The 16,647-nt window shown below is 40.2% G+C and overlaps 1 protein-coding gene across 1 annotated transcript; it reads right to left on the bottom strand.

Moving 5' to 3' along the window:
* Nucleotides 1-3,052: 3,052 nt before the first annotated feature.
* LOC139456579 (complement component 1 Q subcomponent-binding protein, mitochondrial-like) lies at nucleotides 3,053-16,647 on the bottom strand. Its single transcript, XM_071238369.1, has 6 exons — nucleotides 16,386-16,647; nucleotides 14,956-15,103; nucleotides 11,102-11,192; nucleotides 9,299-9,428; nucleotides 8,292-8,380; nucleotides 3,053-5,286 (listed from the first exon to the last, which is right to left on the bottom strand). The coding sequence occupies exons 1-6, from the start codon at nucleotides 16,600-16,602 to the stop codon at nucleotides 5,140-5,142; spliced, it is 822 nt and encodes a 273-aa protein (XP_071094470.1). The 5' UTR covers nucleotides 16,603-16,647; the 3' UTR covers nucleotides 3,053-5,139.

Genomic DNA, 16,647 nt, shown 5'->3' with positions numbered 1-16,647 from the left:
ATTTCCGTTGGTAACACGTCATGACGTCATGAAGTTTCCAAGCGACGCTCCTATTGTTCCCGTTGTCAAGGTGCGTTGACGATCAATGCGAATGACGTCATAAAGGGACAATGCGCGTGACGTCACAGTGCTTGTGAGGCGTCGAGAATTAGCGTTTGGTACAGAACCAATAACAAAATCGTCATAGAAACAACAGTACAGTAAACACCAAACCCCCTCCGCCACCACACATACACAAAACTCTTAACGACATCCGCTTGTTAACTTCTTACAGCGTTCCCAAAGATGTTTTGTTTGCTTGTTTGTTTGTTGTTTACACCGCATCGCAACATTCCAGCCATATGGTGGCCTGCAAATTATCAAATTTCCCAAAGATATAAACATTCCGAAGTCAATGCGAGTGTGCCATATGAATGCGCCATGCAATCACACGACCCTTAATGCTATGTGTAGAGCAATCGGAAGGGGGCTAACAAGGGTATTAGCTTAATCTTTATCCGATCACAACACGAGTCATAATGACCGATCTCTCTCTCCACCATGACGTAAGTTCAACCGGGGAGGCGAGACAGCGTACAGTGGGTTTCTCGAGCAAAGCTCCTTTCTATATATTTGTTATGAAATAAAACTCAGTGAAAACCCCGAGGCTCTGTCTTATAGATTATCTGTCGTTAACAAGTGTTTCATGTTGTGTCGTGACCACATAACGTTGAACCAAGTAATATAATCTGTCTAATCACACGCTGTTCCATTAATGAATACAAGAAAACGGGACTGCGCATGCCTGCCAGGATTAACTCAAATTTGAGGTCCAATTGAAATGATTGGTTGGTTTGTTTTTTGTTTAACGCCGCACTCAGCAATATTCCAGCTATATGACGGCGGTCTGTAAATAATCGGGTCTGGACCAGACAATCCAGTGATTGAAATCATGAGCATCGATCCACACAATTTGGATCGATGACATGCACCAACCAACTCAGCGAGCCTGACCACCCGATCCCGTTAGTCGGCTCTTACGACAAGCATAGTCACCTTTTACGGCAAGCGTTGGTTGCTGAAGACCTATTCTACCCCGGAATCTTCACGGGTCCAATTGAAATGAGGGCAGTGGGGTAGCCTAGTGGTAAAAGAGTTCGCTCGTCACCCCGAACGCCTGGGTTCGATTGCCTACATGGGAACAATGTGTGAAGCCCATATTGGGTGTCCCCCGCCGTGATGTTGATGGAGCGTTGCTAAAATCACCCACTCACTACAATGACAATGCTTCTTTAATTCTATTCAACATAAGTATAGTGGTAATAACAATGCCTCAAATAAAATCTCTTGGCAGTGCTGGAGCTGCCATTAGACGTAACATTTATCATATAGTGAAACAACACCTGAGATTTTCTCATATTATTGAATACATACATACAATTACCTTCATGTCCTGTCCTGTCATGTATTACATTAATTTGATCATCCCTGCGAGGTTTCAAATTCCACCAACGTTCTTTTATGAATAGCAGAAGATTTTGTTAATATTTATTTTGTTAGTTTACAATGGCCTATAGTTAACAGATTAGAGAGTGAGTGAGTATGGTTTTACGCCGCTTTCAGCAATATTCCAGAAACATCAGAAATGGGCTTCACACATTGTACCCATATCGGGAATCGAACCTGGGTCTTCGGGTTGACGCTTTAAACACTCTAGGCTACCTGACCGCCCCTAACAAATTAGAGGAATATGTACGTTTACATTATAGAATGACGTGGATTATTTATTTGTTTTTAGTTATTTAGAATAAAGATATCCCAAAACAGTAAAACACCTACTGACAAGAAGTCCTTAACAATCCCACTACTCCATTCTTTCCAGAAAGTGTTTTGAAGTAGAAAATGTTAATTTGCTTTGAAAAGTCAAGACTTTATCATTAGTTAATCTTCCAAACCTGAGGGATTTTGGCTCGGAATCGATAAATAACAATATTGTGCGCTTCTGAAGACGCAAGCACCCAAAGTACTGCTTCGATTGTCTTTATCTGCGTCTCATTGAGAAGCTGAATGTATTGGTATGGAATGAGTGCACGTTTTATAGGGGTATTTACAGTGGGCATTGTTGAATTCGTCCTCGAACGAACTTGTGAGTTGAGCTCGTTACATCCCTTTCCTTTCGCATGGTACTCACTCTGGGTGTGACCATATACTTTGTAGCTGCTATTGTTTGCGTTACAAGCCCGCGTGGTTCAGTGGTATTCCGGGTGCCGCGGTGCAGTTCGCCGATTGCCATGAAATGTGTATCTCGTAAACGGATGCCTACACGTCTATATGTCTTGCACTGAGTGACAAATCAACCAAATATTTAGCCCTAAGGTTTAAGCATGGTCATTCATACTATGTGAGTGAGTGAGTTGGGTTTAACGCCGCTATTAACACGTCAGTATTCCAGTTATATCACGGCGTGTCAGCTTAATGTGGGGGGAAAGCCCGAAGTGATGTAGGTCTCAGACGTTTACCACTTCGGTGAAACCCACGAGCACGGGTATGGTGCCGACAAACCTAGAAACATAATCGGGGCGAACCGGGATTCGAACCCACAATCATAGGTTTCTGGTGTGCCCAAGGGACGCAACTCTGCACAGCCAATTGCGGCGCCTTAGACGACTGGGCCACCTGTGCCCGCTCATACTATGTGAAAACCCCAATCACATCCACTTGTACCGGCTGAATTATGTAACCGAATAAGCGGATGAAAATTGGTTTCGTGGACAAGACAAAATAAGCGGTATGCAGATGCCTAGAGGGTTGGGGGTTGGGCATGGCTGTGTGTGAATGCATTGGTATGAGACAGATTTAAACATGTCGTTAATATCACAGTGTGTCAGCTTATTTTAATGTAGGGCAGCAAACTGAAGTAATGCAGGTCTTAGACAGTTTCAGCTCTGCTGAAACCCATCTGCATGGGTAGAGTGCGATTTCATCCGATTTCAACTTACAGACTGCCAACTGTGTTGACAGGACAAGACTGGGCACAGCACAAGAAAACAACAGCTAGTTAGTAATTCACCTTTTTATTTGTATATATCTGGCTAATTGATCACACACATGCATACCTGCTATATATTCATCTAAATTGTCTCTCACCTACATTCACTCAGGGAGGGTACCGGTCTCCATCTCACGGTCACTCATTATCAGATCAAACAAGCTTCCTGAGTGACAACCTGGGCTGTAGAATAAATCCTCCAATGACTTGATACAAGGATCAAAGGTGGACACTTCTACCACGCCTAACATGTTTAAAGCAACCTGTATCATCTGGTGCATTGTATTTCCATTCACCCTGACAAATTCCCTGCATCCATTTGCTAACCGACTGTAAAAGTCCATTTCCCCCCTTGCTGAAATAGGCTGGAATTTCTGGGCTGGATCATAGCACCAACAGAGGACTTACCGGTTTTGTCGTTCCTTCTGACCAATCAGATCCCACCTCTCATATCACTTGCATTTGATTCAAACAAAATGGCGGCACCCAGTCAAAACAATCTCATCTATAAGCAAGGTCTTTTTTGTAATATAATTGGTCTTACATCAAATCACGTGAGTACCTTGATTAGAGACATGAAAAGATTTGGAAAACATCTGTCGACACTAATTTGACAGGATTTGCAATTGACATTGCAGTCGCCATGTTGTTCATGAACCAAATGTATATTTCATTCCGTGATTTTGATTATAGACTATGTATAGACTCGTTTGTCCAGCCAAGTAATGACACCATTAATCCAGCCTAGTTCGGCAAGGGTAGAAACTGGACTTTTTTACTCAGTTAACTCCCTTAGAAGATTAGATGATTCGCCACCTCCTTTCTAGGCATTTACCTTCTACCACATATTGGTAGAAATATCTCATGAGAGAGTCAACATGTCAGCTTTAGGTAGGAAACGCTCAAGCACTGTCTACACACACACACACACACACACACACAGGGTAAACTATTCAAATGATGGGGCCAGTTATGCCTACACAATCCTCTCCACATGTTCAAATACGTGATTTTTGATTAATGATTTATGAAGGAACGTGAAATAAAAAGTCATACATGTGATCTACTGGCTCTGAATCAGAATACGAAAGTTTGTTTAGAATCTCGTGCAAGGGGCACTTGGCAATAGTCTAGCTATATGGGGTGGCCTGAGCCTGGACCAGACAATCCAGTGATTGACATTATGCTCCATTAAGTCACATCTTACTACAAGTATTGGCTATGAGGGACCAATTTCAACCCGGAATCCCCAAGACATGGCAGTAATTATTTCATCAGGTAATCCAGTATTGGATGACAAAACACCTTTACAAGGCCCAAGAAATGTATATCGAAGCTAAATGATCAGGAAATCTACAAGATCTCTGTGCAATAACAATGAGATAGTCAAACTAGTGTGAAAATGCTTACAGAACATCTGTCGAGGGTCAACTGAAGTTGATGACATTTGTTAGTGGTGTTACAAATTATTTTCAGAGAGCAATTATACCATACATTACCTATAGTTTTGTGAGCAAGAAAATGAAAAGTTGATGATCTAATAAACTTGATAACAAACATAGTTAGCGAAATGCATAAACTTTTTGCATCAATGTTTCTTTGATGCTTAACACCTCACTCAGGAATATTCCAGCTGAATGACAGTAAATAATCAATTCAATGTAGTTATGGAGGGCAACTTCACAAAAAAACAAAGGAATTATTATAATAAAAATATAGTTAGGCTATGAAAACGAAATAAAAATAATATTTCTCAGCAAACCTACCAAAACTAATTTCCCCGATATCCGTGTTGCTATGGTAATATATACTACTCAAAGTTAAAGAAGTCCCAATTTTTTCCATATGACTACAGGTAATCTGTAATGCTCTTTAACTTCTTTTGAGTAGTATATATCAATTCTTCCTGCAACTGTAGACGTCACTGTAGAGTTTTTAGCACAAACACTGATGAAGATGAACACAACGACCTCTGTGGTCTGTGGTGGAATAGGTTGGGCGTACCATCACCTTCACACAGGTCACACAGGCCTCACAGCTCTGTACAGTCTCTCTACACCGTCTGTGTCCAACACATTAATGCTCCTCTGGGGCATCCTCACATTAAGATTTTACTTCTCAACAAAAGACTTCAGGTTCTTGAGAAACCCGAGGTACTTCCCGTGTTCGTAGGCAGTGCTGAACTCAACAAAGTTGTTGATGAACTCATCGTTGATGCCACGCTCGTCCAGCATGTCCATCAACAGGTCGTACAGGTTCTGGAAAGATTAACACGGCACTTTTACTTGCCAGGTACAAAGTGTATTTCAATTTGATAGACAATACCTACTTGTGTCAATTCCATAGGACCATTAAATATAAATATAAGTCATTGTCAATGTATCCAAAAAAGTACTATTTATAGAAACAACCTCGAATCAAAACCAGAAGTTTGTTTTGACCAGCGTTTGAAATGATTTAAAATACCAGTAAGACGTTTGGGCAGGCGATCCATAAATGTTGCCCGCCCATCTTCAAAGTCCACATTCAAAATAAATATTGAAAATCACGAAAAATTAGAGCCAAATCACGTCTTGATTCAGTTGAAATAATGCAAACAATTACTTGAGAATCTACAAGGCGTTATGATATAAGTTAATATGTAAGTAATCCTAAAATTATCTGCCAGACAGTCGGGCAGGTGCAGGAACATTTCATGCACCCCGAAAGAACAGTTTTCAGTTTTGTCTGACACAGGTTTTGACCTGTTGTGTCACTCACTTAATGCAGGAATGGTAGGTAGGTAGTCATGCTGAACACTAGGCATACCAGTTACAGAGCTCGAGATAACTTTTTGAGCAATTGAGTTTTTACTCCAAGATTCATCTATTCATCTTTTCATCACTCAATTGGGTTTTTCCCCAAATGAGTACACATTTTGAGATTTCCAAAAAAATTAAAAAATGTTTTACATGTATATTATTGTTCTAAATATAGGCTTGACTTGGAAAGTAACTTAGTTCTTAATTGTGTTTTGGAAATTAGCTCCGTTGTACGCATGCTGAAAAAGCTGCATTGGGTATTTTCACGTGCTGTTTTTATACATTCAAGTGTTTCAATTAATGCATGCGTTTCTGTATGCAAGTTAATAGAAAGTAATTGGGTTTTGAATATTTGTGGGGGGTAATTTATGCACTGGTCTCCCCCGCCGTGATATTGCTGGAACATTGCTAAAAGCGGCGTAAAAACCAAACTCACTCAGTCACTATTTTACGCAAATATGCAGTTTATCTGTAGCTCTGCAGTTAACCTCTGGACTAATGCACCGTGAATTCACACCTGATGATATGACACATAATACACCTACCCTTCTGTCAATTAATGTTTCCAAGCAGTATCAAGTTTCAAAAAGTAATCTTTATAAAGTTTTACAGTAACCTGGCTGGATAATAACTAAAACTACCGTTACCAAACTGAGTACCACACCAATTCTCATGAAACAAAATACTAAATCTGATTGCGTAATACTATAGGAATAAGTCTAAATCAGGCCAGTCAGCTGAGTTAATATACTCACCACCAAAAGAAATGTGAACCATAGACACATATAGAGAAGTATCTACCTTAAGAAGAGAAATTACCAATGTGTACCAATTAATGACAAAACTAACAATCAGTCAAGTGTTACAAGAGTGTCTGTATTCTTATCAGGATATGCTGCACGTGATTTCCAAACTTTACACGCTAAGAATCCTGCACGAGGGAAATGGTGCATCTCGAGTCATGGATCTGTCATATGTGATGTGTTCATGAGCGTCGGTTCACAGAAAATACAAGTACTTCGTTTGCGCATCAAACCAATCTAACATCTCTCTCTTGAATATAAGTGAGTCTTCATATAGTAACCAACATGTATGGTATACGCTTTTCTTTTGGAAGTGAGTATATAAACTGGTTGATAACTTGGAGCAGTTCAATGTGAGGTGAGGTGAAATTGGGTTTAACGTCGCGTCCAAGATTTTTGCACTTATTATAGCGACGTGCATGCACGTGTATGTGTGTGTGTGTGGCTGCTTGTACTAGTCCGGACTGATGCCGATTTATAGTGCTAGCTCACTGAGATACCAGGCCGCAGTTTAACATGAATACCCCACTCAGACACAGTATACTGACTCCGAGCCGACCAGTCCTTGTTTTAGCCCCTTAATGCCGACCGCCAGACAGGGTAACAACAAGTACAATCTTTTAACGTCTTTTTGTATGACGCGGCCCGGGATCGAACCCTGGACCTTCCGCTCTCCGGGCGGACGCTCTACCACAAGACCACGGAGGCGGTCTCAATATTAAGTGTTGTGATACATATGTTATCTCAACTCAAGCACTACAGTATCTGTTGATACTGATACAGATATAGGCCTATTTGGACATCCCAGTAAATACCGAATAGTCTCGGAGACAATTTCAGTTGCTGCCTTCATGTAATATGCTTCAGGCCAAATAAAAACATGTCTTCTATTTCAGCCAAGTTGCATGAAAGGTGGATAATAATGGTGACAACAGCAGTGGTGGAAGTTGAGAAAACCGAGAAAAGGTTTTGGAGGCAGGAGCTCTTGGGATTTGCAGAGTTTCAGATTGCCTTCGGTCATCGATCACCGATAACATTTGATGGATTGATTGTTGAAGCAGTTGGACTTTTGATAGAAATTCTAGGGCATCACACTTTTCATAAATTAATGGTGAGGTCAAATGGGGTTTAATGTTGCATCCAAGATTATTGCACTTATATATAATTCGTGTGTGTGTGTGTGTGTGTGTGTGTGTCCGAGGTGGTCAATTTCATAATGAAAAAATAAACAATAAGGATTAGTCCTACTTACAGTATTTATTAAAAAAACAATGCACATCCATAAAAAATCGCAAATTACATTTTGAGCAGCGGGTGTCTTTGTATATACTTTCTATATCATGTCAGGAGCTATGATGACTTAGTCAAGTGTTTTCTTATTGTGACGTTCATTGGCCAGATTGTATATATTCATCCAATCCCGAACGGTATTGCACTCTTTTGTTGTTATGGTCTGCTATTTTAGTTGATTTGTGAGCAAGGCTGTCCAATCAGTATATTTGACTTATTGACTTTTGCTACTGACATATTACATATCTTGAGTCCAAGTCATGGACCTATGAACGGCCTGTGTCAAAGCTCAGTGGTTTGTAGGGAAACATTTATTTTCTTGGCCTCAGCAATTGAGGGGAGCATGTAGCAGCCACTACCCTCACTCACCCCATCCATGGTCTCTGCAGGCAGCGTGTACACCGTCTCCTTCCAGTCTCCTTGATGGATGGACACCTCCTGGATCTCAAACTGGTCAACTGAAACAAAACAGGTAGGCGCTCTCATTGCTTGGTAAGATCAGGGGTAGAACAGGTCTTCAACTACCCATGCTTGCCATAAAAAGCGACTATGCTTGCCGTAGATCGGATAGTCAGACTCGACGACTTTGTTGATGCATGTCATCGTATCCCGATCGCTCGGATTGATGCTCATAATGTCAATCACTGGATAGTCTTGTCCAGACATGATTATTTACAGACCGCCGTCAATTAGCTTGAATATTGCTGAGTGCGGCGTTAAAAATTTCAATAAATAACACAAAGGCTATGAACAGAACAATTATAAATTGTTTGACTGCCTGACTGGGCAAGAGGCACATGCTCAAAAACTATAATTGTTTTCTCAAGTATCATTCATACCTTCACCAAGGCCCACTTGCACAAAGAGATCTTAGCACTATGACTATTGTAAGCCTATGTTAAAGTATGGGAGTTACGATCATCTCAGCACTAAGATCGCTTTGTGCAAGTGGGACGGGTACTGTGGGTGGTTTTGTGAATTTCAAAAGTTTAAACATTCCTGGTTGATTTATCCAGGATTATAAACTAAAGGCCCCTGGCAGGCTCAATTGGGGAAAAAACAAATTAAGTTTCGTGGCAGAGAAGTTCATTTTTTTCTAACAGTCTGAAGCATAATTATTTTCTTTATAATAATTTTCTGGAACAATTCTTTTTTTTAATGAAACAACAGCCCCAACACCCCCCACCCCGTTACCAAGCTTCGCTGTGTGTATCTGGAAGAAGTGTCAGAAATTAATACCATGATGGCATCTAAACAAAAATGTAAAAAACCCGCGAGGTCATGATTATGATTTTTCGTCAACCTTGTTCACAAGCAATGATCAGTTATGACATGATGAGAGACTAACCAACTTCCCACACGTGAATAATACTCACCGATGGCTTCAGCTCCTTGTTCCCCGGACTCCTGCTCCATGTCCTCCGAGGGGGAGAACGCACATTGGAACGCCAGCACCTCCCCGGACCCCTTGTCCAGCTCCACAGTGAAGGGAGGCTTTGAGATCATCTGTAGCGAGAACATCACATTGAAAAAACATAAGGGAGGTTATGAGATCATCTGTAGTCAGAACACCACATTGAAAACATAAGGAGGCTTCGAGATCATCTGTAGCGAGAACACCAGATTGAAAACATAAGGGAGGCTTTGAGATCATCTGTAGTGAGAACACCACATTGAAAATATAAGGGAGGCTTCGAGATCATCTGTAGCGAGAACACCACATTGAAAACATAAGGGACGCTTTGAGATCATTTGTAGTGAGAACACCACATTGAAAACATAAGGGAGGCTTTGAGATCATCTGTAGCAAGAACACATTGAAAACATAAGGGACGCTTTGAGATCATTTGTAGCGAGATCACTTTGAAAAAATAAGGGAGGCTTCGAGATCATCTGCTGTGAGAACACCACAATGAAAATACAGAAGGGAGGCTGAGCCACAATGTGATTGAAAACACATTGATAAACTGGGCCTTAAAGGCTACATATTTACTTCATATGAATATATCTCCTAAATGTTTTTCATTCCAAAACATGATGCATGGAAATCTCCCAGTAAAGTCAATGGTGAGGTGAGGTGAAATTGGGTTTAACGCGTCCAAGATTATTGCACTTATATAGCGACGTGCATGCACGTGTGTGGGTGGCTGCTTGTACTAGTCCGGACTAATGCCGATTTATAGTGCTAGCTCACTGAGATACCATGCTGCAGTTTAACATGAATACCCCACTCAGACACAGTATACTGACTCCGAGCCGATCAGTCCGTGTTAAGCCCTTATAACACGAGCGCCAGACAGGGTAACAACAAGTACCATCTTTTAACGTCTTTTGGTATGATGCGGCCGGGGATCGAACCCCGGACATTGCGCTCTCCGGGCGGACGCTCTACCACTGGACCACGGAGGCGGTCTGTAAAGTCAATGGTTCCAAATGAATATATGTGTAACATCATGCTCACCACTACCGTGGGTATTCAAGTATATTAGTGGTCCCCAGCAGTCTATGCTGGTCGGAAGAGCTGACTTAATGTATTACGTAGTTAGTTTCGGTGACTTTGTCACAGCGTTAATCATTGCTCATAATATCGATCACTGGATTGCTGGTCCAAACTTAAAGTATTTACAGACTGCGTCACATAGCTCAAAAATCACTGATTGCGGCATCAACCCTCTTACGCTCTCACAAGATTTCACACAGTAGTGTGTGAAGTGTTTTGCATCAAATAATTGAGGGATGTATAAAAATCAGAATTTTCAAATACAGTAAACTACGGTTATAATGAACTCAAAGGGTCCACTAATTTTAGTTCGTAATAACCATAGTTAGTTATAGGCATATATACAGCATTTATACAACAAATGGTCGGGACTAAAAAATAAGTTTGTTATATGGGTCAGTTCGTTATAAGCGTGTTCGTTATAAACGTACTTTACTGTAATCAAGCTAATTGGGGCAATTTTTTCCAACATTTAGATTGGTGCTATTTTCAGGGGTATGTTAGTATTTTATGATTGCAGTTATTACAATAACGTAAATCAAAGTATCATTGCTGTCCTACATTTCACTGTCTATGTCACACCGTTGGTTGTTGTTTTAACGTTGCACTCAGCAATATTCCAGCTATATGGCAGCTGCTGTAGACTATCAAGTCACGTTCATCCCAAGTGGCATCTCACCTGCACATCTTCGTCAGTCGGAGGCGTGTCCCCTATCTGTGGCATCTGGTCCGAGTCTGCCGACCCGTTTATGTTGAAGGTCACCTTCAAGCTGGGTGAAAACAAGCATTACACACATTTATTACAGAAAAACAGGAAATTAATAAAAGATTTACATAACAGCATGAAACTTGCATATCAGCATCAAAGTTAACATGTCACATGATCAAGCATCCATCCTCTTGCAAAAAGTCACTTCATTGAATTGTTGTTCAAATGTTAAAATTTTCATCTCAAGTGACAGATCGGAACAATAATTACATATCATCTAAAGGCTCTTCTCCGATTACTGTACCACAGGCTCTTACTGTACATAGATCCATGTGCTTCAAGTTCACAGAAAGTGGAATCGAGACATCCATTTTAAAGGGGCACTGATCTAACGCCATTCCCCGGACTGGTTGTTGCCTTTGTTATTGTTTTTTCCCCCGTGAGTACCCGGATGATACGCAACGCAACTGAGCGTGACCAGAGACTGGGCTACCGTCTGCAAGGACAGCTAAATAAACTTGGAGGCCGGAGGCAATATTTGTTTTACGCTTTTTTGCATAAACACTGATTGGTTAACTGTGATCTATAAAGATTCGACAACGGGCGCATGTTAAATAATTTCTTCAGCCTAAACAAACAGACAAAAAGAACGGCGGAGCTCATCGGAAGTCGTCATTTGGAAATACCCCAGATGGTTATAGTTTAATACTAAAAAAAGTATCCATGCAGTGAAAGCATTTTCGGATTTCGGATTGTGTAATACGATTACTACTCCCTTGTTGTCATACACGTTTTCTCGTATAACCCTACACTTGTGTATTTGTCGTCATTCACTTGATGCTCAGTTAATGAATTTATTACAGGTACAATTAGTGGTAGCACCACTTAGATTACCTGTCAAAGGTTCTCATTTGGCATTTATTGTGTCTGGGGTAATTATTCAATTTACTTTTTTTTGTAAAACAACGGATCGTTCCTAGTCATCAAAGGATTAACAGAAAATACGTTGATTGATTAATCACTGTTATCTTGCACAGTGGATATGTCAAAAGTGAGTGTTTACATGTCTAGGTTTACTAAAACAAAGGGAATACACTCATATCATGGCGTGAAGTGCCGATGTAAAAACAACATACAATTTGTTCAAAGGGTTAACTGATAATACGTTGATTGGTTGTTCATTGTTATCAAACTCAATGGATTTTTTAGGAACCGTCGACGTAATGAAAATAGTTGTCACGTGGCCTTTCTCAGCCGACCCTTGAGACTTGACACCCGAAACGATATATATCTTTTAGAATATTTGATAGTTACAGAGACACGTGACATCGAATAAGTTATTTTGTATAGCTGCAGACGAGTGGGATATTATTCCTTTGTGTGGATATTCACGGATACATTCCTCGAATAAGGAAGCTGCTTATTTATACACATAAATTTTGTAAGTTGTAATTATGGTATTTGCATTTTGTTTTCCTTCATTTGAACCGATTCGTTCTTGTTTTTCTACGTCTTGGTAGGGAAATTCTTCAATGCGCGATAGACGTTGTTTTCACAGGTCATTTCCTTTGAAAGCGTGTATAGATTACCGTCAATTTGTAAAATGTGATTCTCTCAGGCAATTTTTAAAATGTGTAAATATTTCAGTCATTTTGACTAAAAAATCTGTCCAGATTGATTAAGACGATCAAAAGGGCCTACAAACATCACAACAGATTATTATGTAGGATTAGAAGCCAAACAACATAGAAATGTACTTTTCAACGTAACATTTTCAGTCTCTTGGTGATGACATTAAACATTTGGAATTTGTTATCATAATAATACAGATGGAAATGTTTTTCAGTCACTTTGTAAAATAACTGAATATTTAGACGTTTAATAAATATGTTACACATTTTGACAGTAAAAAAATATACATACTATAAAAAAAGCAATGCTCAGGTGAAATATTTACTTTGTGTTGCAAGTCAAAATAGTGAAAACGAAAATCGCAAAATTACCAAGCAAGTGACTTATCAAAACTTTGTCACCATTACCGATGCTACCCACAAAGATGACTACATTTCCTTATTATCTCGAAAACTGTATTTCATTTTGTTGATCAATGTGACCATACGCTCTTATTACTACCGGTATCCATAAAAGTGACTAATGCGCTTACGAATGGCACAACAGAGGTCGCGAGCTAGTCTAGATTTCTGCTCTACATCCGGGTACTCACTGGGAAAAAACAATAACAAAGGCAACAACCAGTCCAGGGGAATTGCATTAGATCAGTGCCCCTTTAAGTACCTTACAAATACACACATGGTAAAAATACTTGGCTTCATCTTGCATTTTCTGCACCAGGACCTTTTTTATATCAGAGACATCTACAGCCTGTGTCAGACACTCTTGATTTCATTAGTCCGAACTTGTCTCACAGAGTCATTTTCAGTAGATTCTAGTGTGAATCTGTGGGCTGTCTTGAACTGAGATTACTGGACAGTGAATTTCCACGGTAAGCTGCTTAAGTTTGTTTGATTGTTTGCTGGTTTGTTGTTTAACGCCACACTCAGCAATATTCCAGCTATATGATGGCGGTCTGTAAATAATCGAGTCTGGACCAGGAAATCCAGTTATTGACATCATGAGCATCGATCTAGGCAATTGGGATACGATGACATGTATCTATCAAGTCAGCAAATCTGATCACCCGTTAATCGCTTCTTACCACAAGCATCGTCTGCTATTACAAGCATGGGTTGCAGAAGACCATATCTAACCTGGATATTCAGAGGTACAACCATATTATTGGGACATGTCCCCTTTCAGGCTCACATTTAACACCCACCCTCAACTTGTGCATAGTTTTTACGAGACGAACAAATGTGCATCCAATACACACAAATGTAGAGAATAGACGCAGAAAAAACAAATACTCTGTCCTGGGCCCACTTGCACAAAGCAATCTTAGTGCTAAGATGATCGTAACCCCCATACTTTAACATAGGCTTACGATAGTCGTAACACTAAAATCATCGAACCTACGGCGTATCAAGAGCATTGAAGGGTGTCTGTTATTTCATCCATCAATCATGACCTCTGTCCACATGATCATTAATTCATTCCTGGCTCAAAAGTATTTATAAAGATGTACAGTACAGTACACCATTTCAATACTTTACAGAACCCTTATATTGCCTGCAAGGACCCTTTTAAGTAATTATTGGTGGGTCCCCGATCCCCGGTTTTGTAAGTTAAGGAGAACTGTGAAGATTCCGGTTAGAATAGGTCTTCAGCAACCCATGCTTGCCATAAAAGGCGACTATAGGGATGGGGTGGTCAGGCTCACTGATTTGGTTGATGCATGTCATTGATCCCAATTACGTGGATCGATGCTCATGATATCAATCACTGGATTGTCTGTACCAGGCTTGATTATTTACAGACCGGCATCACAAAGCTGGAATATTGTTGAGGCGACGTTAAAGAACAAACCAAACCAATCAATGTAAGTCAAGGTAAAACCCTGCTTGTGGGTCACCAGTCAGAGTCGAACATCTAATGATTTAAGCCATTCATTTGGCTATTGATTGAACGTGAAGCAATAAAATGCAGGACACATTTGGCATGTCAAGTTAACAACTAGCGAAAGCTGCTAATATGGCAAGACGGGGTTACTCTCTCATTAAGTAAATTAAAATGTATGTTTTGTATCATCTTGTATTTTGATACAGGTCCGTATGTATCATTTTGCACTTAGTACCAAAAGTGTGAAGCGCTGGAGTAGGAACGGGGATCCAAGGCAGGTGAGGAGGTGTTCTAGTCTGTAATCTTACCTCACATCTCCTTTGCGGGTGAGGGTAACTTGGGATTCATCAGCCGAGACCTCGAATCCCGGGATCTTTGGGAGACCAGCCTTTGACTTGCTGGTGGATTCTTCGAACTTGATTTCCTTGTCCAGGAACGTTGACAATTCTTTGTCAACTGTCAACAACAAACAAATCGAAGTAAGCAAGCGTTACGTGAGTAATTTTAGTGGTGGTAGACACTGTTGTAAATGTATTTGTAGTAACTGTCAGTGTTAGCAAATGACTGAACTTCTTGAAACAAGTATTATCAAGGTCTGCCAAACAGCAGCGAGTGGAGCTTTCCAAAGTGGTTTGGAATGAGAATTGGTGTTATCTGCCCTTGTGTTTTCTAGAAGTTTCTGGAGAGGCAGAGTTTCTAAAAGGCTGGCTGTACCAATATCAGTGAGACAAGCAGATCATCCAAGACCTTTTTCTATCTGACTTGGATCTAATCTACTCGCAAAGTGCAGTTTGGAAACATCAATATGCCTGCCATCTTCCATCGCTATTTAGGATTCACAATTGTTAAAATCAAACAAACCCAAGTAAACTTGTTTTCATTATAATGGCAACATGATAAGCAAACTATTTTAACAAAAGCAAAGGCTAAAGTCTTTTAGATTTGAACTTCCCCCAATCAATTTAAATTTGAAAACCAACTAATGATATATCTGGGACTCTTTGGATAAACTAGGGATTTACAAGAATTGCTCAGAGGCCAATATTCGGCACCTAGCCTGCAGTAAATGTCTGTAAAAATTTCTAATTTCAATTCATGTTAATAAAGTTATAACTAATTAATGTTTTGGTTCTGTAATTAAGTGTAAAGGTTACTTCTATATCTCTCATCAGTGATAACAGGACCAAGGAGAAGAGGCTATGCTTCTTAACTTTACACTATTGCACTAAATGCAACATTAAGATACCTCAGAATTTTGCAAAAAGAATATAGATTCTAATGAGTTTAAAAATTTTCATCAAAATATGCCCGACAAGGGCCTGTACCCGATGTGTACACTGATATAATTCTATCCCAATTGAGTAGATCGATGCCCATGATGTAAATCACTGGATTGTCTGGTCCAAACTCATTATTTACAGACCGGAGTCATGTAGCTGGAATATTGCTGAGAGTGGTGTTAAACAACAAACAAACGAACAAACAAACACTTATATAATTCAAGAGTTCTTAAACTGGATTCAAAGACAAGCCGTATGCCGTATGTCGATCTGAAGTGGGAGAGAAGGAATTAAAGGTGTGCGTGCGTGCGTGCCTGCGAGTGGTGACCCTCATGTTGAAACTGCAATTTGTTCAGTAATTATCCCCTTACAATTAACATATTTACAGGTTGTGACAGAAAATATATCATTGTTAGAGAAAAGTAGCTGTAAGTCGTCATTTCTGTAAAACAGCATACCTTCCGTGTGCAGCCCACAACATCCGCACGTGTTTGACCGCAGTCCAGCTCCGGCCAGAGCACGTGAGGGATTGAGCATGCTGAAATTTCTAAAGCTCGGAGACGAGAGCGTGACAGGCATGGACGTCCTCGATGCACATATTGCATTTGATGTAACGAGTTGACGCCCGATCAGTTTCGCCGATGACAGCAATGACTTTCTGAATACCCCGGCCATGGTGTCTGATGAAAGATTTTAGAACGGAAAGCGTGGAGTGAACTA

This window comes from Haliotis cracherodii, unplaced genomic scaffold (assembly GCF_022045235.1).
Source record: "Haliotis cracherodii isolate W230 unplaced genomic scaffold, xgHalCrac1.p SCAF_11, whole genome shotgun sequence".
Taxonomy (NCBI): Eukaryota; Metazoa; Mollusca; class Gastropoda; order Lepetellida; family Haliotidae; genus Haliotis; species Haliotis cracherodii.
The sequence above is the reverse complement of the archived record's forward strand: the minus strand, read 5'-3'. Positions and strand labels throughout refer to the sequence as shown.

Excerpts from the sequence above, each read along its gene's own strand:
- LOC139456579 (XM_071238369.1), bottom strand. The coding sequence starts at position 16,602 with ATGGCCGGGGTATTCAGAAAGTCATTGCTGTCATCGGCGAAACTGATC. Across the intron at positions 15,104-16,385 it reads TTGTGGGCTGCACACGGAAG|TTGACAAAGAATTGTCAACG; the intron begins GTATGCTGTTTT and ends TGTTGTTGACAG. Across the intron at positions 5,287-8,291 it reads CTGCAGAGACCATGGATGGG|AACCTGTACGACCTGTTGAT; the intron begins GTGAGTGAGGGT and ends TAATCTTTCCAG.